At 56.7% G+C, this 23,898-nt stretch overlaps 1 protein-coding gene across 25 annotated transcripts in view; it reads right to left on the bottom strand.

Moving 5' to 3' along the window:
• KIF1A (kinesin family member 1A) overlaps positions 1-23,898 on the bottom strand; it is a 42,996-nt gene that overhangs the window by 16,032 nt on the left and 3,066 nt on the right. For 4 of the 25 annotated variants that reach the window (XM_077183692.1, XM_077183691.1, XM_077183690.1 and 1 more), the window contains exons 1-25: positions 21,381-21,532; positions 16,739-16,815; positions 16,460-16,639; positions 15,761-15,826; positions 15,458-15,636; positions 15,005-15,116; positions 14,562-14,639; positions 14,204-14,269; positions 13,719-13,736; positions 13,326-13,401; positions 13,144-13,222; positions 12,466-12,608; positions 12,049-12,075; positions 10,545-10,753; positions 9,247-9,326; positions 8,863-8,938; positions 6,722-6,801; positions 6,364-6,470; positions 5,735-5,818; positions 5,440-5,620; positions 5,286-5,358; positions 4,953-5,046; positions 4,693-4,841; positions 4,389-4,567; positions 4,161-4,298 (exon numbers count right to left, since the gene is read on the bottom strand). In XM_077183692.1, the coding sequence (XP_077039807.1) occupies positions 4,161-4,298; positions 4,389-4,567; positions 4,693-4,841; positions 4,953-5,046; positions 5,286-5,358; positions 5,440-5,620; positions 5,735-5,818; positions 6,364-6,470; positions 6,722-6,801; positions 8,863-8,938; positions 9,247-9,326; positions 10,545-10,753; positions 12,049-12,075; positions 12,466-12,608; positions 13,144-13,222; positions 13,326-13,401; positions 13,719-13,736; positions 14,204-14,269; positions 14,562-14,639; positions 15,005-15,116; positions 15,458-15,636; positions 15,761-15,826; positions 16,460-16,639; positions 16,739-16,815; positions 21,381-21,486 (2,657 nt within the window). In that variant the 5' untranslated portion in view covers positions 21,487-21,532. Of the gene's footprint in view, positions 1-3,081; positions 3,343-4,160; positions 4,299-4,388; positions 4,568-4,692; positions 4,842-4,952; positions 5,047-5,285; positions 5,359-5,439; positions 5,621-5,734; positions 5,819-6,363; positions 6,471-6,721; positions 6,802-8,862; positions 8,939-9,246; positions 9,327-10,544; positions 10,754-12,048; positions 12,076-12,465; positions 12,609-13,143; positions 13,223-13,325; positions 13,402-13,718; positions 13,737-14,203; positions 14,270-14,561; positions 14,640-15,004; positions 15,117-15,457; positions 15,637-15,760; positions 15,827-16,459; positions 16,640-16,738; positions 16,816-21,380; positions 21,533-21,911; positions 21,933-23,898 lie in introns of those variants that run through there. The other 21 variants (XM_077183699.1, XM_077183698.1, XM_077183696.1 and 18 more) reach the window with 11 other exon arrangements.

The following is a 23,898-nucleotide window of genomic DNA, read 5'->3' on the forward strand; positions in this document are numbered from 1 at the left end:
TGACTGGGGGGGCAGCTGCAGAGTCACCACGGGGAGGACAGGGGCAAGACAGGGGGGAGGAAGGGGTGACAAGGGAGATGGAGGCTGTCAGGAGCAGAGGAGGCTGGAGGACAAGGTCCTGGACCTCCAGAGGTGAACCTGCTGGGGGTTCCTGGCCCTGGCTCTGCCCGCCGTGTTGGAGACCACTGGGAGGGAGGCTGCATGGTGTGGCTGGCAGCATCAGGTTGTACATACCCCCCCTCCCCATCCCTTCACACACGTGGCTTCAGGGTCCTGGGCCACCTGCCAGCAGGTCACAGGGGTGGACAGCATGCCTGGCAGGTCTGAGCCTCCTTGCTCTCCTCTGCAGCATCCAGGTCACCGATGCCACCACGGCGAGGTGCCACGCTGGAGTCCAACACAATGGCTGCACCATGACTCTGTCAGCACCTCCTGTCAGGCCACTGCTCTCTGCTTCTCAAGAATTTTGGGTCCTCTTGCTGCCTCCCTCCGCCTCACTGTCAGCTTGCAATGGTCATCCAGCTCTGGCCATGGTGGCATGCTGGACCCTCCATGGTGACAAGTCACCTTTGGCACTGAGCTCCCTGCCAGAAGGTGTGAGCTAGCTGCACCACTTCCAGCAAGATGGGGCGTGGGCTGCCTGCCACCTCTCCCTGTGGCACCCACCAGCATCTTGAGGTGTGGTGGGGTGGGATGGTGCTGGGGGCTGGCCAGGACATCTCTCCTTCAGGAGGCTCCCATGAGGGTTGCATCTCCAGGCGGCTGCTGTGCTGCTCAGGGCATCCCAGCCTCACAGGAATCTTCAGATTCAGTGGCATCCCAAAGTGCCCAGGGGGCTCTTGCAGCCCTGCCCTTGCACCCCAACCCCCAAGTCCGGAGATTTCCCCTGCACTGGTGACTCCCATTGACCTTCAATGCTCCTTGAGGCTTTTTCCACCCAAACATCTCAAAGGACTCAAGTTGTGGAAGCAGCTGATGCCAAATCATTATCTCCTGATGGGTCCATCTCAACCCATCTCTTCTCAGATGCCACTGGGAACAGGTGGTCAGACCATGGCAGGGTTCCCAGCAGGACTCATGGCTGGGGCAGAGCCCACAGGGAACTCTCGGAAGCGCAGGGATCTGTGTGCACCCACCCACCCAAAATCACAGGGCAGCTGGAGTGGAAGCAAGGACTGGAAAGGGCAGGGAAGACTGGGAAAGAGGTGGGGCAGGCAGGGAGGAGGGGGACAAGTGTGTCACTAGAGGAAGGAGGGCAGGGACACTAACCACAAGATTGGTGAGGTGCAAAGATGGCATGCTCAGATCAAAGAAAAGCCTTTCCAAAGGAAGATAAAAGTGAAAGGACCCCAATTTTTGCTAAAGCTTTGAAGAGATAGAGCCAGCAGCTAAAAAAAAAAAAGAATAAAAAACCCTTAAAATAACCAAAATTAAAAAAAAATGGAGAAAGAGAGAGAGAGAGAAAGAGAGAAAGAGAAAGAGAGAGAAAGAGAGAGAGAGAGAGAAAGAGAAAGAAAGAAAGAGAGGAAGAAGGAGAGAGGGAGAGAGGGAGAGAGGGAGAGAAAGAGAGAAAGAAAGAGAGAAAGAGAGAGAGAGAGAGAGAAAGAAAGAAAGAAAGAAAGAAAGAAAGAAAGAAAGAAAGAAAGAAAGAAAGAAAGAAAGAAAGAAAGAAAGAAAGAAAGAAAGAAAGAAAGAAAGAAAGAAAGAAAGAAAGAAAGAAAGAAAGAAAGAAAGAAAGAAAGAAAGAAAGAAAGAAAAAGAAAATCAAAGACAAGGATCCAATCATAAACCAATCCAAGCACACTTCACAAGAAATGTGGCCGGCGGAGCTGCTGCGCGGGGAGCCAAACCCAGGGCAGACTCAAAAGAAGTCAGGAGGCACCAAGCTCTGGGGAACACGCCCCCGGCGTGGAGTGGGGTCGCTGCCACAGGGCCTCAGTTGGTTTTTTGAGGTGCCCTTGAGAGTTTTGGGGTTGTTTTGATATGTTTGGTTTTTTTCTTTTAAATAAGGAAAAATGAAAAAAGAAAATAAAAGGGGAAGAACCCAGCTCTTTCGGTCTGAGGCTGCAGGACTCTTAGCCCACCTCCACCCTCTCTGCCTGCCTTGCTCCCTCCTTCCCACCACGCTGCCTGGCTCTGGCACACTGAGGAAGAGGAGCCCCAGCTCACCCTGGTCAGGGAGCCCCTGCATGGGGCAAAGGCTCTCAGAACAGCTCCTGGTGCACACCCCCTTGGGAAAACCCCAGAGAAAGCTGGCAGCTCCTCAGTCCATTGTAGGGATGGGCAGATGGCTCCAGGTTTGGTGGCACAGCCAGGTTTGGGGCAGCTGGTGGGCTTCTCCACCAAGACTGGTGGAGCCCAAGGGGTCTCCAGCCAACAGGTATGAGAAATTAAAGTTTCTTGTCCTTGGCTCCAGCTAAAGAGGAGCTGGAGCCTACACCCAGGTCCCCACAACTTCCCTGGACATCTCCTATGCCAAGTTGGCAGGTGGCCCCAAGCCAAGCACTGGCTGGAGCTGGAAGAGCAAACACTGCTTTTGGCACTCTGTTCTGCACCCAGCTCTCAACTCACTCCCCTCAGCTTCATCCCCCACAACCACTTGGGGACATCCAAGCCTCCAGATTCAGGGGGGCTCACCCTGACCAATGCAGTGCCAGAGGTACTCAGGGTTTTGAAGCATCTGTGTGCCCCAGTTAGTGGCACCATAGGGTCATCCCAAGCCGGGTGGGAGGTGCTCCTTCCTGGGACAGAAATGCCCCCAGGTGGCTCCCCTGATTCCTTTGGTGCTGGAGACACAACACAGCTCCCTTTTTCAGGGGAAAAAGACAATGTGCCCAAAAAGGTGCCCACATAAGGAAGACACCGTCCACCTTCCCCTACCATCCCTTTCCCCCACTATGCTTCTCACAGCCCTACCTCAGTGGGGACCTCACCACCCTGCCAGGCACCCGGGCTTGGTGGCAGTCCCAGCCCAGCCTGCACCTCCGGGATGCCCCGGAGGTGGGAGTCGTGTCCAAAAGCAGCTCCCTCATGCGAAAGAGCTAGGTCCTTCCCGGCATGCTCTCCTAAAACCTCACCAACCTTCCTACTAAACTGAACAGGGGGAAGCGGTCGTAAAATGGATCCCGGCCATCACACAGCGGGCACTCCGGAAAGATGTCTTCCTCCAGGTCCTCCTCCTCCTCCTCCTCCTCCTCCTCCTGCCCCTGGTGCTGCTCGTCAGCAGGCTCGGTGATGTCGGAGTCGGGGTTCGAGAAGGTAGGGGAGGGGGTGAGATCAGCCATGCGCTCGCTCATGCATGTGTTGAAAAGAGGAGAGCTGTTGCAGCCAGAGATATCTGAACTAAGGTTAGTACAACAAGATAGAAGACATGTTAACACCAGCTGTTCCAAACAGAAAGAATAGGAATTTTGCTTTTTTTTTTTGGTTTTTCTTGGTTAGGTTTTGGGGTGGGATTTTTTTGTCTGCTTCAATCGAGGGACATTGGGAACAAAGACCTGCCCATCTGGCGCATCTCTAAAGCCACCAACAGCCAGACAAAAGAGCAACCCACGGAACCAGTGTGAATGCTGGGGACACCCTTTGCTGGGTTTGCAGGGAACGCAGGGACAGAGCAGGTGGCACAAAGGCTCGCCACTATCCCTGCTGCTGGAGAGAATCCCTCCTTGTGCTACAGCACAGGGGAATGCCTCCAGGCCACACAGCTCAGCCCCCTGCTCCCCCTGCCCTGCCCCAGCCTTCTCCAGGGTGGCCCATCCTCCTTGCTGGCACTGCACCCTTCCATCCAGTGCAGGAAGCGCAGGGGACACGCGGCACACACTGCACAGACAGACGGACGCTCAGACACCGGCGCGTGCACAGGGACACCACATGCCCACCGCGTGGAGCCCACCACGGCACCGGCTCCCTGCCTGCTGGACAGCCACAGCCCCCACACCCCCCGAGCTGGAGCCTGTGGCTCTCAGCACTGGGTGAGGCAGGCAGCAGCAGCGTTGCCAGCAGCTCGTGTGCCCCTCGGGGCGCTGGCAGGAGAGCCGTGACACCGGAGCTGTCACACGGGGGGTGAGCGCCCCGCGCGCGGTGGGTGGCACTGGCAGCGTGTCCTCCTGCAGGACCTTCTGTGGGTGCCAGCCACGCTTGGAAGGAGCCAAAGCGCTCACCTGCCGACCAGCCTGAACCAGGGAAAGCGGTCGTAGAAAGGGTCTCCTCCAGTCACCACATTGTCACAGTCCTCGATGACGCTGGAAGGCACTTCTGCTGCTCGGTCATACATCTCACGCATCAGGTCCAGGCGCTGCCTGCAGGCACAGGGGACGCCCATGGTGGTGGTGAGACACAGGGCTGTGGGCAGCCAAACCCTACTGGCACAGTCACATCTTGTCACCCACCTCAGCTTCTCCAGGGTCCAGTAATGCGTTGCCCCGTTCTTCTGGTCCTGCACCTCCACGGCCACGATGGTGCGGGGGAACGGCCGCTTCTCCCGGTCCTTGGCAGCATCCGGAGGCAGCAGGTCGGGAGGGAGAGGCGAGTACAGCGTGTCCGTGAGGAGCACAAACTGGAACTGGACCTGGGGAGGGGCAGAGGGGCTGGTGAGACACCTGGAGGGCAGGAGGCTTCGTGTGCTGCCTCTGGCGACCTCTCCTCAGCACCTGTGGGTGCTACAGCCAGGCAGGAAGGAGTCCAGGCACCCACCTTCTTTTTCAGCTCCACGCTGATGGCATTGGCTTCCTTGAGGAAGATAGCGTTGCCCCAGAGCAGGTCACGGAGGGAGGTGAACTGGTACCACTTCCACTTCCTAAAGGCCCAGAGGGCGAGCTCGAATTCCCGCTCTGTCCACTGCACTGTGGGGACATGGAGGGACAGTCACCCCACTGCCAGGACATTGACCCACAGTTCACTCCTCATGCTCCCACAGAAAGCATCAAAACCTCCTGGCGGCTCCCAGCCCTCACCTTCATCCTCAGGTTCTTCCTCCTCCTCATTTGCCTCAGGGTAATACCTAGAATCCATCTGCTTCTGCAATGCCTCCAGTTTGCTCTCATAGTCCTGGGGGAAACAGGAAGAGAGGTGATGCAACCCACTGGTGTGACCTTCCTCCACGCTGCCACATCACACTCCTCTTCCCTGCAGGAACACAGCCTCCTCCCTCCTCTGGATCAGTGCTCGTGGTGACAACTCCAGGAACAACACATTTGCCCTTATTTTTAGAACACAGACCCACCCCACACAAACATCTGCCAGGATTTCAGTCATGCCTGAGAAGCAGCCATGTCCCAGCCACCTACCAGCCTCTGCTGCTCCAGAAGGTAATTTGCCTCTTCCCTCTCCCTCCGGTACTGGTCCTCCAGTTCCTGGAGCCTACATGGAAGTGGGGAAGCAGAGGATGACCAAGCTGGAAGTGAACCCCCAACTCCCCAGCACCTCAGGCCGTGCTCTCACCGCTGCTCCATCTCCTGTTTCATGTCGATGCCTTGCTTCTCCAGCAGCTCTCTCTGGGCAAAGGCCCAGTCCACGGGCTCCGCGGGGGTCTCGGCGCACGGGGTCCGCTCGCGCTCCTGCCGAGCCTGCTCGGGGTGGTTGAAGCGGAACACGTGGCTCTTGCCCATGATGATGCGGTTTCCTGCAGCCGTGGGCACGGGGAAAGGTGTGGGGTTAATGTGGGACAAGTGCAGGGCCCCATGGCAGGGAGGAAGGGGGATTGGAGCAGCTCTGGCCTGCCAGCCCCGGGACCCACCTGAGCGCAGGATGCTGGGCTCTGTCACCTTTTTGCCATTCACGTAGGTGTCAGCACCTTCACAGGGCTCCAGGGTCACTATCACTGTGGAGACAGAGTGGAAGCAGAAGGATGAATCCTGCATGTGCTGCTCCCCTGCTCCAGCAGCCTCAGGAAGGGAGAGTCACCCCAGCCACATCTGGTACCCACCAGCAGCACCCACCCCATGGGCAGGTAACAGGATTCAGCCAACCTGGTGTTAATCAGAGCAGTCCCAAGGAATAAAGGCAGCTGGAGACTGCATGTGAGAGGAGACCAGAGCTTCCCCAGGCTCATCTCCCACAGCTCCTTCACACCCAGGTTCCTGCCATTTTAGGGGGTGGATTCTGCTCCACAACTTAAGAGGGGGAATGATCTACAGTCTGCTCAGCCATCCTGCCCTGATCTCCTCACCTTCCTTCCTTCCCACATGCCTTGTGTGAGCTCCCCTCCCAGCCAGGAGGGATGTAGCTCCTCTGGAAGCATGGAGTAGCCATGCAGTAAAGCCCAGCTAGTTTGAGGAGGGCAGGACATTCATCTGGGGGCAGGGGCTGAGGAGATGCAGAGGGATGGGTCCCCAGGGCAGTGAAGCCCCTCCAGACAAGCAGTACCTTCACCACCAGATTTGGTGTCACTGCGGAACAGGCAGTGCTCCTCTTTAATGAAGTGCCCGCTGAGAACGATGTCCTGCCTCTTCTCAGCATCTTCCCGGCCAACCCTGCGGGGGAAATCCAGCTCAGTCCTCCCTCAAAGCAGCTCCTCCTGAGTCTCCCCCCAGCCCCATCCTTGGAGCTGACAGGAGCAACTCTTGGTGCACTGCAGGACCAAAATCTTGGGGATTTGCACTTCGGGGATGCCCTGGGAACAGTGCCCAGCCTGGGGACAGCTGTCACCCCCCTGCCCACCTGGGGAAGTCAGACACTGAGACAGGGACAGTGCTGCCACCTCTCCGTGGGACCTGGCCCTCACCTTGTTATCCCATCCTTGATGTAGTAGAGCAGACACTCGGACATGAGCGGATCCTCATTCAGGTTGACCAAGTGTGGTGTCTGGGAGGGACAAACAAGGAGCCATCCCTGAGTGCCCTGCCTGCCCGGGCACTGAGGGTGCTCTGCAGGAAGGAGGGAGCTCAGCAGCACTGCAGGCTGCCCCTGCACAGCCTCTCCTGCCCTCTGCATCTTCAGGGTGACACATCCAGACTTTTCCAGGGGACTGCCCAGAGAGGCTGCCATGAGGATCCCTGCTTCCACAAGATGCCTTGCTCTCTTCCTCACAGGGCTGAGTCCTAGCTACCCTTCCTCTGGCCTCCTTTGAAAATTCATGTTCCAAACAGGCCCAACACAAAGCCAAAACCTTCCCATGGGGAATCCCTGATATGACTCAGAATCCCCTGGGGCTGGACCCTTCTCACTTGTGCGATATTCTCACTATATTCTCACTGTGAGAATATAATTCCATATTATAGAATCATGGAATGCTGTGGGTTGGAAGGGACATAAAACCACATCTTATTTCACCCCCTTTCCATGGATAGGGACATTGTCCAGTAGATCAGGTTGTTCCAAACCCCATCCAACCTGGCCTTGAACAATTCCAGGACAGGGGCACCCATAGCTTCTCTGGGCAACCTGTGCCAGGGCTTAATCACAACTCTCAGGGAAGAATTTCTTCCCAATACCTAATGTAACCCTGCCCTCTGCCAGGTCAAAAAGGAAGTAAAAGTGCCCATTTTCCTCCACTGATTGTGCACCAGATGGTGCATCCAAAAAGAGCAGGTCCCAGAGGTTCATACAAAAGGAGGGCAGACCTGAAGCCCGACCTGCAGGCTGAATTTCACTTTCTGGTTTTCTTCCTAACAGGTCCCTCACAGCCTTTTCTTGCTCTGGGTCACAAACCCCTTTGTTCTTGATAGGAGGAAAATTTCTCCCCCAGCCAAAGGCCTCTCAGGTTAGAGCCAGCTTAGCTGCTGGGATTACACCTTCAGGGAACCGGGGCAGCCCCAGGAGTACCAGTGGGAGAAGTTCTGAGTGTACCAGACAGAATAGTGGCTGTAAGGAACACCTTACCAGCCTGCTGAGACCCAGCATGCAGAGGGGGCCCCTCACCATGGTGCCACTAGCCTTGGCTGGCAGCAGAAACTCACTGCAAACAGGGCAGCAGAGCTGGAAGTCAAGGGAAAGGTGGGCTCTTCTCCATGGTGGCTGGAAGAAGTTGGCTGCAACATTTAACCTCTGGCCCCACTGGATAGACATAAAGCCCTGGGGGGCTCGAGACCTCCTTCACTTGCAGTTTTTGTCCAGATTTGTAAAGCTGGTGGTGACCTTCCACTGAGCTCCTGGAGCTGTAACCACCCCAGCCATGGCACACAGCAGGACAGCAAAGTGCAGTGCCCATAACAAAATGGATTTGCACACTATCAACACTAACTTTCCTCACCAGCCACTGGAGAAGTCAGAAGAGTTTCCACCTGCCAGACAGCTGAAGAGCAAGGAGGCACCAAGACCACCACAGCAATGCCCCACCTCCAAGACCAACCTGCTTTGGGGAATAAACCCCCACGCTTCCTACCCAAAGGTCTGGACTCCTAACAGGCAGCAGCTGGGACAAGAAACAAAGACAACAGTGCACAAGTTTATCCTAAAAGTCAGATTGGCCTCATAAGAGGAAGGCTGTGAAGTCTTTATCACCACCTGAGCTGGGGACACACACATTTAAGAGGTTTGGCCAAGCCAAATGCTACAAGCAATAAAGAGATGGAATATTTGCCCGCCCACATTTCTTAGCAAGGACTTGCTGGCTTCAGGGGCAGCAATTTTAAATATCTGAAAGTATGAATTTTTATGAGTTAACACTGAAGTTCAAGAGAGTGATCATCAGCAAATCCCCTCATGCAGGGGACAGCATGCCAGCAGTGGGGGTGGACATTTATCCACGTATTGTACCCATGTTTGTGCCCAGCAGGCTCAATGCTGGGATTTCCCCCACAGGTTTCAGAGCCAAGAAAAGGCTAGTGAAGGATATGGGACTGGCCAGCTGTGACAGAGTGGATCAGAAGGGAGCTGCAGGGGTACAAACCAGTCCCCAGGAAGAAGAGAATAGGATGATCCTACCTTTTTAGGAGAAAATACACCCAAGGTGCCTCCATCCTCCCTCATGGCCACCCCCATTTCGGCCAGCAACGCTTCCCTGAAGGAGCAAGAGAAAGGAGTGCCTGTCAAAACTCCATGCACCTCTAGGATGGAAGCCCTTGGTTTGTCCCATGGATTGCAATGCAGGGCTTGCCACAGCTCTCATCACAGTCCAGGTGGGTTTTTCAGAGCAGCCCACCTCTGTGCAGGCTGACATGGTGGGTACTGGGGTCCCCAGGGGCAACCCAGGGTCCAGCTGGACATCCAGACTGTTTGGCTGTCCCAGGAACCCAACTGCTCTAACAAAGTGCCCAAGGAATGCCACTTGTGCCCTGCCATCCTGCCCCAGTCCCCCAGCCCACCCACCTCTCCATCCGTATCGCTTCTGTCCTGCGCAGCTTCTCCTCCCACGTCTCGTTCAGCTCTGCAATGATCTTCTCTGTCTCCTGCCAGGGGGGTTAAACAGGGCTTGGTGACACCATCCTGGGGCAGCACTCCTGGCCACTCTGCACAGTGTGCTCCAGTGGGACACCAGTCCCAGTTTCAGCAGCATTTCACCCCCATCTTTCCATCAGTCCCACCTTCAAAGAGTGAGGCACAGACACCACCCTCTCCATTGCCTTGCTGCCAGCCCACTGCTGCACTATGCAGGATCAGGAGCACTGTGCCCATCCCAAGCCCAAAGCACCTGTCCCACAGGTCCAAGGCAGCACCAGGAGGACCCTACAACACCCAAACCCTCAGGGTGGGCGAGCTCTAGGTCTGTCCACTCTGCAAGAGCACATCTGAGTATCTCTTCCATGAGGATCACCCTTCATGGGGCTCCAGAAAACACTGAGACCCCTCTGCATGCTGGAGGGCAGGGGGAAGGAAAGGGAAAGGGAAAGGGAAAGGGAAAGGGAAAGGGAAAGGGAAAGGGAAAGGGAAAGGGAAAGGGAAAGGGAAAGGGAAAGGAAAGGTGTTGAAGATTGCAATGCAAGTTGTTTTCCATTACCATCTGTATGGCAGATTACCTTTGGCAAGTGGGCAGTTTGCCTTATCTCTCTCTTTGAGTGACCACATTCACACCTCCCTCGGGAGGGGACATTGCTGATAACAGCTATTGGATGTCCCTGCATGGCTGATAAGAACTATAACATCCCATTGTGAGATGTGAGCCCAGAGGGAGGAGCCAAGCATTGCTACCCAGATATAGTCCAGGAGTTTTTGAGACACCAGCACGGCTTCTCCACAGGATTCCCCAGAGGAACAGCAGCTGTCTTCTTCTTCCACGGGATCTTCAGAGGAAGAATACATCCTTCTCTACAGGACCCCCTTGCTCCAACAGAGCCATACCTGACACTGCAGGAGGGCTGAGCCACAATTCCAATGGGACTGCTGCCAACACCCCGACCCACAGGGTGTCAGGTTGGGTTCTGACTCTGTCAGTGTTGTTCTAGTGCATGGCATTGTTTATTTTATCCTTTTTTTCCTTTCCCTATTAAAGAACTGTTATCTCCTGCTCCCATATTTTGCCCGAGAGCCCCTTAATTTAAAATTTATAGCAATTCAGAGGGGTGGGGAGGGTTTACATTCTCCATTTCAGGGGAGGCTCCTGCCTTCCTCAGCAGCCTCCTGTCTTTCCAAACCAAGACAAAAGGAAAGGAAAGGCAGCAGCCTCTTACCTTGAGCCTCTCGATTGCCTCTTCGCTGCCCGGAGCAAACATGATGCGCTCGTGGAGGCTGGCGACCGAGGCAGCGCGGCTGGACAGGGCAGAGAGGGAGGAAGAGGGGCTGATGCCAGCGATGGCGTTGGTCACTGTGGAGAGATTGTCATGGCGCTGGCTCAGCTCTGCCCCTCCAGCATCATTATTGTTCTCAAGGTCGGACACATCTACGGGCGCGGAAGGAGGGGTGGGCCGGGGAAAGACACACAGACAGGGTGACAGAGAGAGACAGAGACAAGAAAAGCTGTTGGGAAAAAAAAAAGAGTGGCCGGTGCGTCGAGAAAAAAAGCCAGGAATTACAGGAAAAGGCACAGGCAAGAGCAGAGCAGCACAGACAGCAAGAGGGCAGGGCAGGCACTCTCTTCCCCTCAGGGAACAGGGCTGTTGGCTGAGGCAGATGCTGCAAGCAGCCATCCTGGGCTCCCAGGGACACTTTTTTGCAACCTCAGGTCCTGCATCCATCAGGTCTGGGATCAAATGTCCTCCCCAAGTATGTGCCACTGCCTCTGGCATTCTCTCCATCTCTCACAGCCTGTGTGGTTTTCCCTGCCCAGATGCCCCAGATTAGCCAGATCTGGGAGCAGAGAATGAGAAGGGAAGGGGATGAGAGGGGGTGGCCTTCTGCCCTACAAAGGGTCAGGTAGACAGGGCAGGAGAAGCATCAGGATTCCCTCACAGGGTCTGCTCAAAGGAAGCCCATGGCCTGCTGGAGCAGCACCTTGGCCAGGCAGCCAGAGAATGAAGCCAGGACTACAGGCAGGGAGGCTTGCCAGCTTGCAAGCTGTGGTGGCTTAGGACCAGGTGTGGGAGATGCTCCTCCAGCCCTGAGGAGTTACTGGTTCTCAGAGCAGTGTGCAAGAGGCAGGCAGGGCACAGGTCAGAAGGTGCAGGATTATTCACCCATCTCCATTAGCCCACACCCAGGGAAGCTGAGCCAGGAGGGCACAAGCAGGCCCCTGGCTCCTTAGCAGGCTCACCATAGCCTGGCTGCACTGCCTGACCTGGGGTGGGACAGGGCCCAGTGCTTATCCACGGGCCAAAGCCTCCTGGCCACCACCACCCACCAATCCATCAGTAGAGCACCATTCCATCCCACCCGAGGCCGTGCCAGGCTCCAGCCCCAGTGAGCCACCAGCAGCAGCAGAGCAGCAGCAGCAGCAGCGACAGGAAACATCACAACAGCATGAAGGAGGAGTCCCCGTGGTGCCTGGGCCCTTGGCATGGCCAGGTGGGAGGACACTGGTCCCTTCAGCACTAGCCCAAGCCCAGGTGCTAGCTGCCACTCTGGCACCATGCCCTGTGCCAGCTCCCTGAGGATGGGCAGCCTGCAGGCACACAGCACCCCAGCAGCAGGGGCTGGCTGCAGGAGCCCTCCCCATGCTGCACGGGTGCCCCTGGGCACAGCCCAGATCTCCAAAAAGCTGTGAAGCAACAGAGAGTACCAGTGATGGGGAATACACACATTTGGATCCTCCCGCAGCAGGGTGGGCTAAGAGAGAAAGAGAGGGCAGGGAGGGGGGTAAGACAGAGAGAACAGAAGAGAGAACAGAACAAGGGGGGGCTCATCTCAGTAGGGTATCAGACAGCACAGGGAGGGGAGCCCATGGGCACGTGCAGCCCCGGTAACACCTTCCTGGCACCTCTGCTGGGTGCTGGATGCTGAAGATGGTGGGTGGAAGGGAAGAAGGGAAGGTTTGCTGGGCAGAAAGCAGCTCCCCCTGCCACAGGAGGGGCTGGGGGCTGTGCCCATGCGTGCAGGGGCTCACCAGGGGCAGCAGTGGTGCTGCTGTGGGGCAGGGTAGCAGGGTGCAGGGAGGCTGTGGGGACATCAGCCCATCTCTGCCTGGAGCCAGTGGCAGGGAGCACCCGTGGTACCTACTGTCAATGATGTCCCCGAGGCCCTGGGCGTAGAGCAGGTCACGCAGACGAGCCACCTCATCCTTCAGCTCCCTGATGAGCTTGTTGTTGGGGTCCTCATTGATGACAGCATTGCAGCGGATCTGCTTGGCACGGTCAGCGTACCTAGGGAACAGGGACAGGGTCCTGAGCAACACTGAGAACAGGGGCAGGGTCTTGAACAGCACTGAGAACAGGGCCAGGGTCTTGAGCAACACTGAGAACAGGGGCAGGGTCTTGAACAATGCAAGAACAGGGGCAGGGTCTTGAGCAACACAAGAACAGGGGCAGGGTCTTGAACAGCACTGAGAACAGGAGCAGGGTCTTGGGCAACACAAAACCAGGGCCAGGGTCTTGAACAACACAAAACCAGGGGCAGGGTCTTGAGCAACATAAAAACAGGGGCAGGGTCTTGAACAACACAAGAACAGAGGCAAAACCCCAGCTGCTGGACAAGCAAGAGTGCTGCAGAGCCCCTCCAGCAGGGAGGATCCCAGTGCTGGGACAATCCTTTGGGCCTTTGTCTGGGGTTGCAGGCTCCCTCCAGAGCACACCCCCAGGGAGGGACACCACAGAGGTGGGGAGAGCATGTGGCAGTGCCTGTGCCTCAGCCTCCCCTGTTCCTGCTCACTGCAGGGAGAACAAGGGCACTTCTTCCTACCTGAGGGTGCTGAGGGTCTCATCGTAGTTGATGTCAGCAGGACTGAGAGCAGCCACCATGGCAGTTCTGGAGTTGCCTCCTGCCCAGTAAGACAGAGGCATGAGGGAGATGCTGGTCCCTGTGCCCCCTGCCACGCCCTGCCTGGCAGCCTTTGGCAGAGAACACCCCCCAGCTGTCCTCACCCAGGTTCTCCCGCAGCAGCCAGGTCAGCACCGAGTCTCGGTAGGGGATGAAATCTGTCTTCTTCTTCTTTTTGTTCTGGGAGAGCAAAGGGAAGGGCTGTCAAGATCAAGATGCCTGCTCTCCTCAAAGGGAAGGTGACAGCTGGTCCCCAGCCATGGGGACTTGGAGCAGGATGGAAACCTTGGGCATCTTTGCCCAGGTCCACAGGTCCTGCCTGTGAAATGCCCTGAGCTGGCTACTGAGAGCCCCAGAGGGAGGAGGAGGAGGAATGAGGAGAAGAATGTTCCTGAACTCGAGCCAATCTCACTCCCAAACCACCCTGCAACCCACTCCCACCCACTCCCACTGTGCTCAAAACCAACACCCCCTCCCCATCCAGCCTGGGCACCCACCTTGTTGGGCCCTGAATCCTGCAAAGGAAACGGAGACACTGTTTAGGGGAGCTGCTTTTTTCCTTGGCACCCACCACAGATCCCTGGCCCTCAAACAGAGAGAGCCACAGGTCCCCATGCAGATGGCATCTCCAGCAGCCCAGCCTGTCCCAGCTGCAGGGACAGCTTGGGATGTGTCTGCCCAGCCCTTGGAGCTGGGATGCTCCATCCCTCAAAGCTGAGCTGGGATGCTCCATCCCTCAAAGCTGAGCCTATCCCATGGAGCTGGGATGCTCCATCCCTCAAAGCTGAGCCTATCCCATGGAGCTGGGATGCTCCATCCCTCAAAGCTGAGCCCATCCCATGGAGCTGGGATGCTCCATCCCTCAAAGCTGAGCCCATCCCATGGAGCTGGGATGCTCCATCCCTCAAAGCTGAGCCCAGCCCTGCTGGCACAAGCCCAATTCCCCCCAGTGCCAATGTTTGTCTTCTCTCCAGCTACCTACCATTTCTGCCAGGGCAGAGATGACTTTCCCCAGAGTGGTCAAGGACTTGTTGATGTTTGCTCCTTCCTGGTTAGAAGAGGAAAATGCTCAAGGCCCCATTTCAGAGCCACATTAAAGCCCAGGAGAAAATGAGGAATATCCAGCATGGTGTGGACAAAGAGCAGCTGGTCCTGATGGGTAACCAGCACCCCCCAGCTGGGACTCATGGTGAAACTGGCACTGGGCAGCTTTCAAACACAATCCCATCAAGGATTTTGGCAGCGCAGTGTGCAAAGAACCAGGCAAGGAGATGTTTTGGGAATGAGGGAGGAGGCCATGGTGTCCCACCAGCAGAAGGGGACCTCAGGTCAGCTCTCACCTTTAGCCTTGTGCCCTTGGCACCTGTAGAATCAGCTCTCTCACTCCCAGCCAGGTCCACCAAGCTGATTTTGCTGACCTGCAGGCAGAGGGGAGGCTGTCAGCCCTGTGGGCACAGCAAACCCAGCACGAAGCCAAAACCCCTTGCAGGATGGCACCGCTCTGAGGGCAGCAGTGGCTCTGCAGGGTCATCCTTGCAGGAACTGCTCAGGAGCAGGGCTAATACCCTTGCAGGCAGGGCTGAAGGGCACCAGCTGCCAAATGTCCTGTGCAGGGGCCAGTCCCTGAAGGGACCACGAGCCTAGAATGTGCCTGGCACTCATCTCCCTCCTGCTCCAGCCCTCCACCAGGCTGCACCACCATGCCCCAAGTGCTGATGAAAGAGCACAAAAGTCCTTCCTGGATCCATGAGGGCTCCCCTGAGTCCCCCAGCCCTGCTCTTGCCTTCTCAGTGGTGATGTCTGTCTCGGCGTCGTGCCGCTTCTGCGTGAAGATGATGTTGAACACGGCGTGGGAGCGGCTGCTGGTCTCATTCATGTTGGTGGCAGCCACTGTGCTGCAGGGAGAGCAGGACAGGGAGGTGTGACACTCTGTGAGGGACACTGGAGTGATGGGGCCAGGGCCAGGACAGGGTACATGGTGGGAAGACAAGAATAGAGGACAAGAGAGGGCTCTGAGAGAAGATGTGCACAAGTTCAAGATTTTCCCTGCTGTCTCCAGTGCCCTTGGAAAGCAGGAGGAAGGTGAGGTGAAAGCAAGTGGGGGTTCCCTCAGCGAGGAGGGGGTTGCCACTTCCAGGGCAGCTGGACTGGCAAAGTCAGGGAGTGAAGCAGGACCTTCTAGAAGTGACTGCAAGCTTCCCAAACCCTGCCCATCTCCTGCCCTTCTCCAACTCACCGGGCCTTGTTCCCAGAGTCCATGAGGTCCTGGATATCATTGTAGGAGGTCACAGCCAGCTTGGAAAGGTCCTCAACATATGGACCCATCAGGGGATGCTCCCTCACCCGCAGGTTGCCCTTGTTCTTGGGGTTCAGCAGGTCCCTCACACGTTCACAGTAGATCTCCATGTAGCTCACCTAGAGCAGAGGGCACGGGCAGAGCTAGCAGGATGGCCCCAAAGAGGGCTCTGCACACTGGCACAACCTGTGGAGCCAGCTGGGAGGCCAGAAGGGGCTGGGCAGGCAGAGGAGGGGTGCCTACCTCCACAGAGTAGGACATGTTGTCATTGGTGGTGTCATTGATGCGGGAGAAGAGATCCTCACACAGCTGTGGACACAAGAGCCAGGCTCAGCCCCAGTGCGCCTGCCTGGGGGGCCCAGACACAGGGGTTTCTACCTTTTCACCCCAAAAACCAGCCAGTGAGTGCTGGGATAGCTCCTGGGGAGCTGGCAGAGCCCCCCCATGCTGACATGGACAATCAGCATCCCCAGAGCCCCAATGTGGTGTCACTGATGTGGGAGATGAGGTCCTCGCACAGCTGTGGACACAGGAGTGCCCAGGATACAGGGGTTTCTACCTTTTCACCCCAAAAACCAGCTAGTGAGTGCTGGGATAGCTCCTGGGGAGCTGGCAGAGCCCCCCCATGCTGACATGGACAATCAGCATCCCCAGAGCCCCACCATGTCCCCCCTGGCCAGCACATGGCAGCTCTTGGGCCATTGTTGCTCACATCCACTGGCCTTGTGTGGCCAGACCATAGTCCTTCCAGCCTTGGAGAGCCTGGATGACCCTCCATGACCCCCTCCTGGTGGAGCCATGCCAGCTCACTGTCACAGCAGTGCTACATTAGACCTTGGCAAAGCCTCACCCCCACCCTGCTGCCTCTTTCCTCCCAGCTCTGCTTTTCCTTTGGGCACCCCTTTGGGAATGGGGAGGATAGGCAGTTTTCCCCAGGCATACCTGTGGGATGATGCCTTGCTGGTCCTTCTCCTGCTTGCCCATCATGGTGTAGGATTTCCCAGCTCCTGTCTGCCCGTAGGCGAAGATGCAGACGTTGTAGCCTTCAAAGGCATGCTGCAGCATCTCCTCGCCAATGTCCCGGTACACTTGCTTCTGGGAGGCATAGTTGATGTCTGCAGGCTGCACAGAGGAGGGGGACATGGAGAAATTGGGTAAGGAGGCCCTCCTGCCTCTCCCCAGCCCAGCCTTCCAGGCGGGCTCAGCCCTCCCAGTGCTTACCGTGGTGTGGGACCAGTAGGAATAGTCAAAGCTGAAGCTTTTTGGTGTCTCTTTGGGCTGTTTTGGGTTCAGGATAGCTAGGGACAAACAGATGGAACATGAGGCCACCAGGCACCCCTGGGAGCCCTGCCCCATGCCCCTCTGCCCCCCACCATGTGGGAGGGATGAAGGGTGATGGGTTTCGGTCCAAAACAGTCCTGGAAGGCTGTCTCAGACATCATTTCATGTAAAATCCTTCTCTTAGGACTTTTTCTTCTTGAGAAACTGAGAGGCCTCAGGGACAAAATGTAAACAATGATTATCTGCTGCTGTGGAATGCAACAGGCAGGTCTGTGATTGGTTTCACGTGGTTGTTTCTAATTAATGGCCAATCACAGTCAACTGGCTTGGACACAGTGTCTGAGCCACAAACCTTTGTTATTCATTCTTTTCTATTCTTAGCTTAGCTAGCTTTCTGAGATGAAACCTTTTCTTCTATTCTTTTAGTATAGTTTTAATGTAATATATATAATAAAATAATAAATCAAGCCTTCTGAAGTATGGAGTCAAATCTTCATCTCTTCCCTCATCTGAAAACCCCCGTGAACACGGTCACAGAAGGCAGACTGGGAATCTTCCAGCTCTGCAGGTGGGTCCAGAAGCCCCAGACCCCACCTGTGAAAGCAGAGGAGGTGGATGCCATGGCCAGCAGAGCCCAGGGAACAGGGCAGAGACTTGCCCAACCCTCCTGCTGGACACAGAGAGTGGGACATGACTCCTTCCCTCAGGGTCCCTCCTGCTGTGGCACCTGCCCATGGGAGCCCAGCATGGCACAGGAGCGTTGCTGACATCTTTTTATGAAAATCCTTTCCTTGGGTTTTTTTCCTCCTGAGAAGCTGAGAGGCCTCAGGGACAAAATGTAACCAATGGTTATCTGCTGCTGTGGAATGCAACAGGTGCATCTGGGATTGGGCTCATGGGGATGTTTGGAATTAATGGCCAATCACAGCTCAACTGGCTTGGACACAGTGTCCGAGCCACAAACCTTTGTTATCATTCTTTCCTTTCTATTCTTAGCCAGCCTTCTGATGAGAACTTTTTCTTCTATTCTTTTAGTATAGTTTTAATATAATATATACCATAAAATAATAAATCAAGCCTTCTGAAACATGGAGTCACCATTCTCGTCTCTTCCCTCATTCGAAAACCCCTGTGAACACACGGTCACACAGGAGGGTCACAGCCTTGCTCTCCCCAGAGCCCCCATGGTGGCACCTGTGGGGTGGGAGCAGCTGCAGCCCTGCCAGGGCTCCCCCAGAGCCCCTCTGGCTCCTTCCCCTGCAGGTGCCCAGCCCCAGCAGTGATTAATGCCTCGTGTCACACCAGCAGCGGAAACAAGAGTCTGCTTTTGTCATCCCCTGATGAAAAGGACGTTGCTATGGAAATTGGAGACTGCATCACTGCTCTTCCTCATGCCATGGGTGGTTTTTTTTTCCTCCTGTAGAGCATTTACCATGTGGTTTTATTTCTGAAACAACAGATGCATCAGAAGGAGCCCAGACCAGCGGGCAATCACGAGGTTCAGCCACCAGCCATGTTAGGTGACACTGAAGTGACATTGAGACCTGCACAGCACAGCTCCTGTGCCCACTGCCCCAGCTGCTCCCTGCCACCACCAGGGATGGAGAAACCACAAACCCTGAACTTTCTCCAGCCCAGCCTGCTCTGCCCTTCAGGCAGCCAGGGCTCAAACCACTCCTGATTCCAGCTGGGCATTCCTGGGCAGCCCCAGGCATGGGGCAGCTCACTGCTGGGATCTCTGGTGGCCAGATGTGCTTCCAGATGTGCAGTGTCACGCACAGAGATGCTTTCTGCTCTGAATCCCTCCTCCAACACCACAATGGATACACCTTCCATCCCCGTGGGAAGGGTCCCCCCCTTGTGACCTGAGAACAGCCCAGCACAGCAGCAGCAGACTGGGGAAGGGGGGTCAGCATCCAGCCCCAGGCACAAAACCACAGCGTGGTGCTGCTGAGATGCTCCTTGGCATGGACAGAAGCCCAGCTCTGGCACCAAAGAGGGGCTGGCACGGGCTCCCTGCCTGCCCACCTGCTGCAGGCAGCCCGGCCCCTCTGCTCTGGGCACCTGCTGCATCCCAGGCAGGCTGAATACCAGGAGAAAGGGCTGGGAGGGAACAACTGGGAATCCTGCAGCAGCAGGCAGGGAGGATGTGGAGGCCCCTGGAAGAGCAGGGCTTTGTGGGCAGCATGTTCCTGACCCCTGCCCATGCCTGGATGTGGTGCTGAGGGCGTTGTGAAGAGAAGCAGGAGGAGAGGTTGTGCAAGAAGTGGGATGGAGCATCTCTGGTGGCTCCTGGTGCTCAGCCTGGCAGCTCCACCAGGTCACCAGGCCTGGCTCTGCCCTGCAGAGGTGGCACTGACTGAGCAAACAGGAGCAAAGATGAGTTGTGGAGCAGGGATGGGGCTGCACAAGGAGCCTGTTCTGCATCCCAGTGCCAGCCCATGCTGGGCACAGGGCAGGGGAGCAGCCGGGGATGGCACCACGTGGCTCCAGGCACCCCAGCTGCAGCTCCCAGCTGGCATGGGACACCAGAGACTGGGACACAGGGGAGCATCCCGAGGGCAGGCATCTCCTGTCCTGAGCTGAAACACTCTTGCCATGCCCCTGCCATTCCCATTTATTTGCCTGCAGGCAGATGGATGCTGCTGGTGGAGTTTTTTCTTTCCTATAGGACTTGTGCAAAGCTGCTCCAAAAAATTCATGCTCTGGGCCATTGGGATTGAAAAGGCAAGGAGGGGTGTGGAGGTGAAGACAAACATAGAAACAAGGAGGCAGGAGGGAGGAAAACATCTGGAGCTGTCCCTCACCTTGCCCTGAAGAGCCACAGCAGGAGTGGGCAGGCACAAAGCAGGAGAAAGCCCAGAACCCAGCTCAGAGAAAATAATCACCAGGGTTTAAAGGCAGCAGAGGCACAGCTCCAGCCAGAGAACACGACTGGGATCAAAGCCAGGGGTGGGAGCCATCAGGAGAGGGGGCCAGGAGTGCTGGTGCCAGGAATGGTGCCCACAGGGTGCAGGACAGCACAGGAACAGAGCAGCAGGGCTGGTGGGCAGCTGGAAGTTTGCAGGTGAAAGGGCAGCAGAGAAAGGCTGAGATCCCTTCCCTCCCTGGGCCCTTCTGCCTCCCAGGGGGCTCAATGGAGGAGAAGAAGCTGCCTCCCCACCCCAGCACAGGCAAAGGTCTCTGCTGATAATCCTGGGAAGAGGAAAACTTGTTCTCACTCCCCTCAGATATGTTTATCCTTGGCTTCTCTGCCAGGAGCTGGGGGATTGGGACAGCCCTGCTCTGCTGGCATCCTCCTGCCTCCACCAGCCACAGCAGCAGCAGAGCCCCCCACGCTTGCTCCCCAGCCCCCTGGCCAAGAGGATTAGCCAGTGGTTTGTGCATTCATGGAGAAAATCCTCCCTGTCAGCAAAGGGCTCCTGCCTGCAGCCCTGCTGCCCTCCCTGGTGCAGAGGGGTGGGGGCACAGCCAGGGCGAGCAGGGTGAGCTCTGAGCAAACACAGCCATGGTGGAGCTGGGGGATGCCTGAGGCTCCTGACTGGGACTCAGGCACGACAGTTCCCCCCAGAACCAGAATGGGGAACATCTGCCCTCCCATTCCTGGCCCTGGGCAGCTGAGAATCCTCTGCATGGACAGGAGGCTTCCTCACCATGAGGACAGAAGCTCTGCCCCCCAGGCAGGTGGAGAATCCCTGTCCAGCCATGAAGGGAGAACCCCACAGGATGCCAGAGACCAGCAGGGGCTGCCCCACAGACCTTTCCCCTGGGCCGGGGGTGGCCAGCGGGGTCCCAGCGTCCCCCCTGCACCCTTGGGTGCTGTCCCCTGCCAGCAGCAGGGTTGTCATGGCAGCCTGCAGGGCGGGGGTGGCTCCACCAGTGTGTCACCCACCGCCGGTGACGCAGGCAGGAGTTATTTTAGACACTGCCCCATCTGGAGGCTTCCAGAGCCAGAGAGGAGGGGTTTCAGTGCCAGTCCCACATCCCACTGCCGGCAGCTGGTGTTTAAAGAGAGGCAAAGGCCAGGCAGGACACACAGCCAGGCAGGACACACAGCCCCAGGGCTCCAGGCTGCTCCCCCTGCCCTGAGCACACCATTCCCTGGGCAAAGCCCCTTCCCACCCCTCATCCTGCTGCTGCTGCACCTCCAGGAGCCCCAGAGAAGCAGGGATGGGTCCTGGCAGGCTGCAGTGAGTGGTACCTGGCCAGGCACACAAAAACCAGCTGCTGGCCCACACACACACACAGCTCCAAGGCCAGGTTGGAGGTGGAAGAGCCTGACCTATAGTGGAAGGCTGGAACGAGATAATCTTTAACACCCCTTCCAAAACAACCATCCTGTGATTCCTCCCTCCTTGCCTGCTGGGGAATACCGCCCCTTTCACTGTCACCACTGCCATTCCAACAGCGTTTCCCCATGGAAAGCTGAACTCCTCCCATCCCCTCCTCCAAACCACTGGAGATGCTTCGGGCATCCTCACACAGATCCCCCCAGGCCAGCGCTTGCTGCTGTGGCCACACCACCCGTGCTCCTTTCGCAGGCAGCACCCAAAGCCGCCCTTTCTGCCCCTGGGGCACTCACTGGTGGTGCTTCCTGACATCTGGATGATGCACTTGGACTCGCGGCTCATCTCCCGGGAGTTGAAGGGCCGGACCCGCACCGCCACCTTCACCGAGGCTCCCGCCATGGCGCCGGCCTCGCCCGCCTCCTGCTGCCGGGGAGCGCTGCCTGGCCTGCGGAGGGAAAGGGGGTCAGGAACAGCCGCAGCACGATCCACACCTTGCACCTGAGCTACATGAATGGAAGGCCGGCACAAGGAAACTGCTGGGAGCGCTGCTTTGTCTCTGCCCGAAATACGACATTTTCTTTCATGCCTCTATCTGCCCTCATTTTACCTCTTCTCCCTGTCGTACCTCAGGTCAGGACCCCCAGCTCAGTCCCAGGGGCCATCCCTGGGATAGCCCAGGGCAGCACTGGAGCCTCCATCACCCTGGGCACCCACAGCAGCGGGCAGAGCCACTGACAACCCCAAGGAGCAGCTTTTTCACCCCAGGGTGCCAATGGCACCGAGCAGGTACCCCCCAGTCTGCAAGAAAAGTCCCTGCCTGTTACCAGAGCCTGCTGTCTCCCCTCCAAGGCCAGCAAAGCAGGGGCTGGGCAGAGGACAGGGCAGGGAGGGAGGCAGGGAGCGATGGCATTCCACTGGGAACGGAGGCGGTGGCTGAGCATGCGCCTCCCATTCAGCTCCCTCAGAGCAGACCTGCAGCATCAGCACCAGCAGCCCTTCCTGGGAAGCCAGTGGCCATTGCACTCAGCTGAAGCTCCCAGTTTACCATCCTATTGCCAGTCCTTTTGCTAAAAAATTACCTGCAAATCTCACCAAGACAAAACAAACCCCTCCCCAACACTCCCAGAGCAGTTGTCCATCCCAGCCCTGGTGCTCTGCAGGCCATTCCCAGCTTCCCTCAGCTGCAGTTCAGCCTCAAGACCACTGCCCAGAAAATTCTACTGGGATCCTTCCTCTGATTCCTTTAGGATCCTTTTGGACCTGACACAAATTCTGCCTTCTAACATCCATCCCTTTTCCTGCCTTTCCCTTCTCCCTGGCTCCCCATCCTGAGCCTGCTGGTGAAAATGGAGCACAGGACCCCTCAGAAAAAGGGCAGGAGCTGCCCAATCCTCTGGCATTCCACCTGCAAGGGTGTGTGTGAATTCCCTAATGCTTTCCAAGCCTGGGCTCTGCCAGCAGGATATTTGCTCCAGGAGGAAGGAGATCAGGGAGAAATGAGATCGTGAGTGAGCACCAGCTCTGGTTACATGGGCCATGACCAGAAGGAGGGACCTTGAACATGAGATGTGTTTTCCCATACTGCAAATGAAAAATTCAGGAGAATTTGTGAAAAAAGGGGGGAGAGAGGGAAGAAAAAAAACAAATCCACAGAATAGAAAGTATCCCAAGGGAAGGTGATGGCTTTAAAACTACCTGAGGTGTGACAGCTGAGGTTTGATTTCCAAGGGGGTGAGAGGAAACCATAGACACAGTGGAAAAATTTGCATCAAGAAAGTGTTACAAGCTTGGCACTGCCTTTCAGAAACCCTTTGCCTATTTTATAAGTGAGCTGGCATGTCCAACAGCATGCAGAGGACAAAGCTGCTTCTGTTGGAGTTCCCAAGCCCCCCTCTTATCTTCCTGCTGGGATGGCTCCGGAGCTCCCACTGTGCTCAGCCAGGGATCACACCCATAAATCCCAGAGTTCAAGCATTTGGTCTCAGGCTTTCTTGAGCTTGGATTATTTTAAGCAGGTGTTTAACACCACCCTTGAGTCCCTAAGCAAGCAAGAGGGCTCTGCCTCCCAGTGGCCTCCGCCTCCTCGCTCAGCTGGGGGAAAGGAAAAATTAAACAGCAGTGCTTGCCAAAGGGGAATGAAGGAGTTGTTTTTCCCATGAAAACGATTGGATGTATTCCCATGTGGAAGGGCTGCATCTTCACGAGGCCAAGAGCTCGAGCTGCTCCACCCTGTGGCACCACTCAAGGACAATGGATTCACCCCCGGGCCAAGGCTGCACCTGACACCTGCCCATGTCACACATTTCCCTCTCCCCCCAAGCCAAGGCAGCTCCCTTCCCCCAGCTCTGCAGCCTCTCCAGCCACCAGGGCTCTGAAGAGGTGGGTCAGGTCCCTGCACAGCCCCAGAACAGCAACACCCACCAGTGAGGCCACCAGGAGCCCCTGCTGCCTGCCACGGGCCACCTCAGCCCCTGCTCTTATCCCCTCCCACCCTGGGCCACTCCCAGCCCCTCCAGCCCCATCACTTCCCACAAAGATACTCTGGTTTCTCCTCTGAACCACTTTCCCGTGCTCCCCATCCTGCTGTGTGCCCTCCATTGGTGCTGCTTTCCTTTCTTTGCCTTTTTCTGCCTGCTCAGCCCCACACCCCATACCCCCACCACTGCTGGCTGTGAGAACCTCCCTCCTGGCCAGCAGGACCTTTTCTCTCTCCCTGCCATCACAGGCTACATCCCAGTGTATTCCAATCTGGCTGTGATGTGAGCTCCTCTCCTGGCCAGTATTCCCTGCTGCAGAGTCCCAGTTCCATTT

Source organism: Agelaius phoeniceus, chromosome 10 (assembly GCF_051311805.1).
Source record: "Agelaius phoeniceus isolate bAgePho1 chromosome 10, bAgePho1.hap1, whole genome shotgun sequence".
Lineage (NCBI taxonomy): Eukaryota > Metazoa > Chordata > Aves > Passeriformes > Icteridae > Agelaius > Agelaius phoeniceus.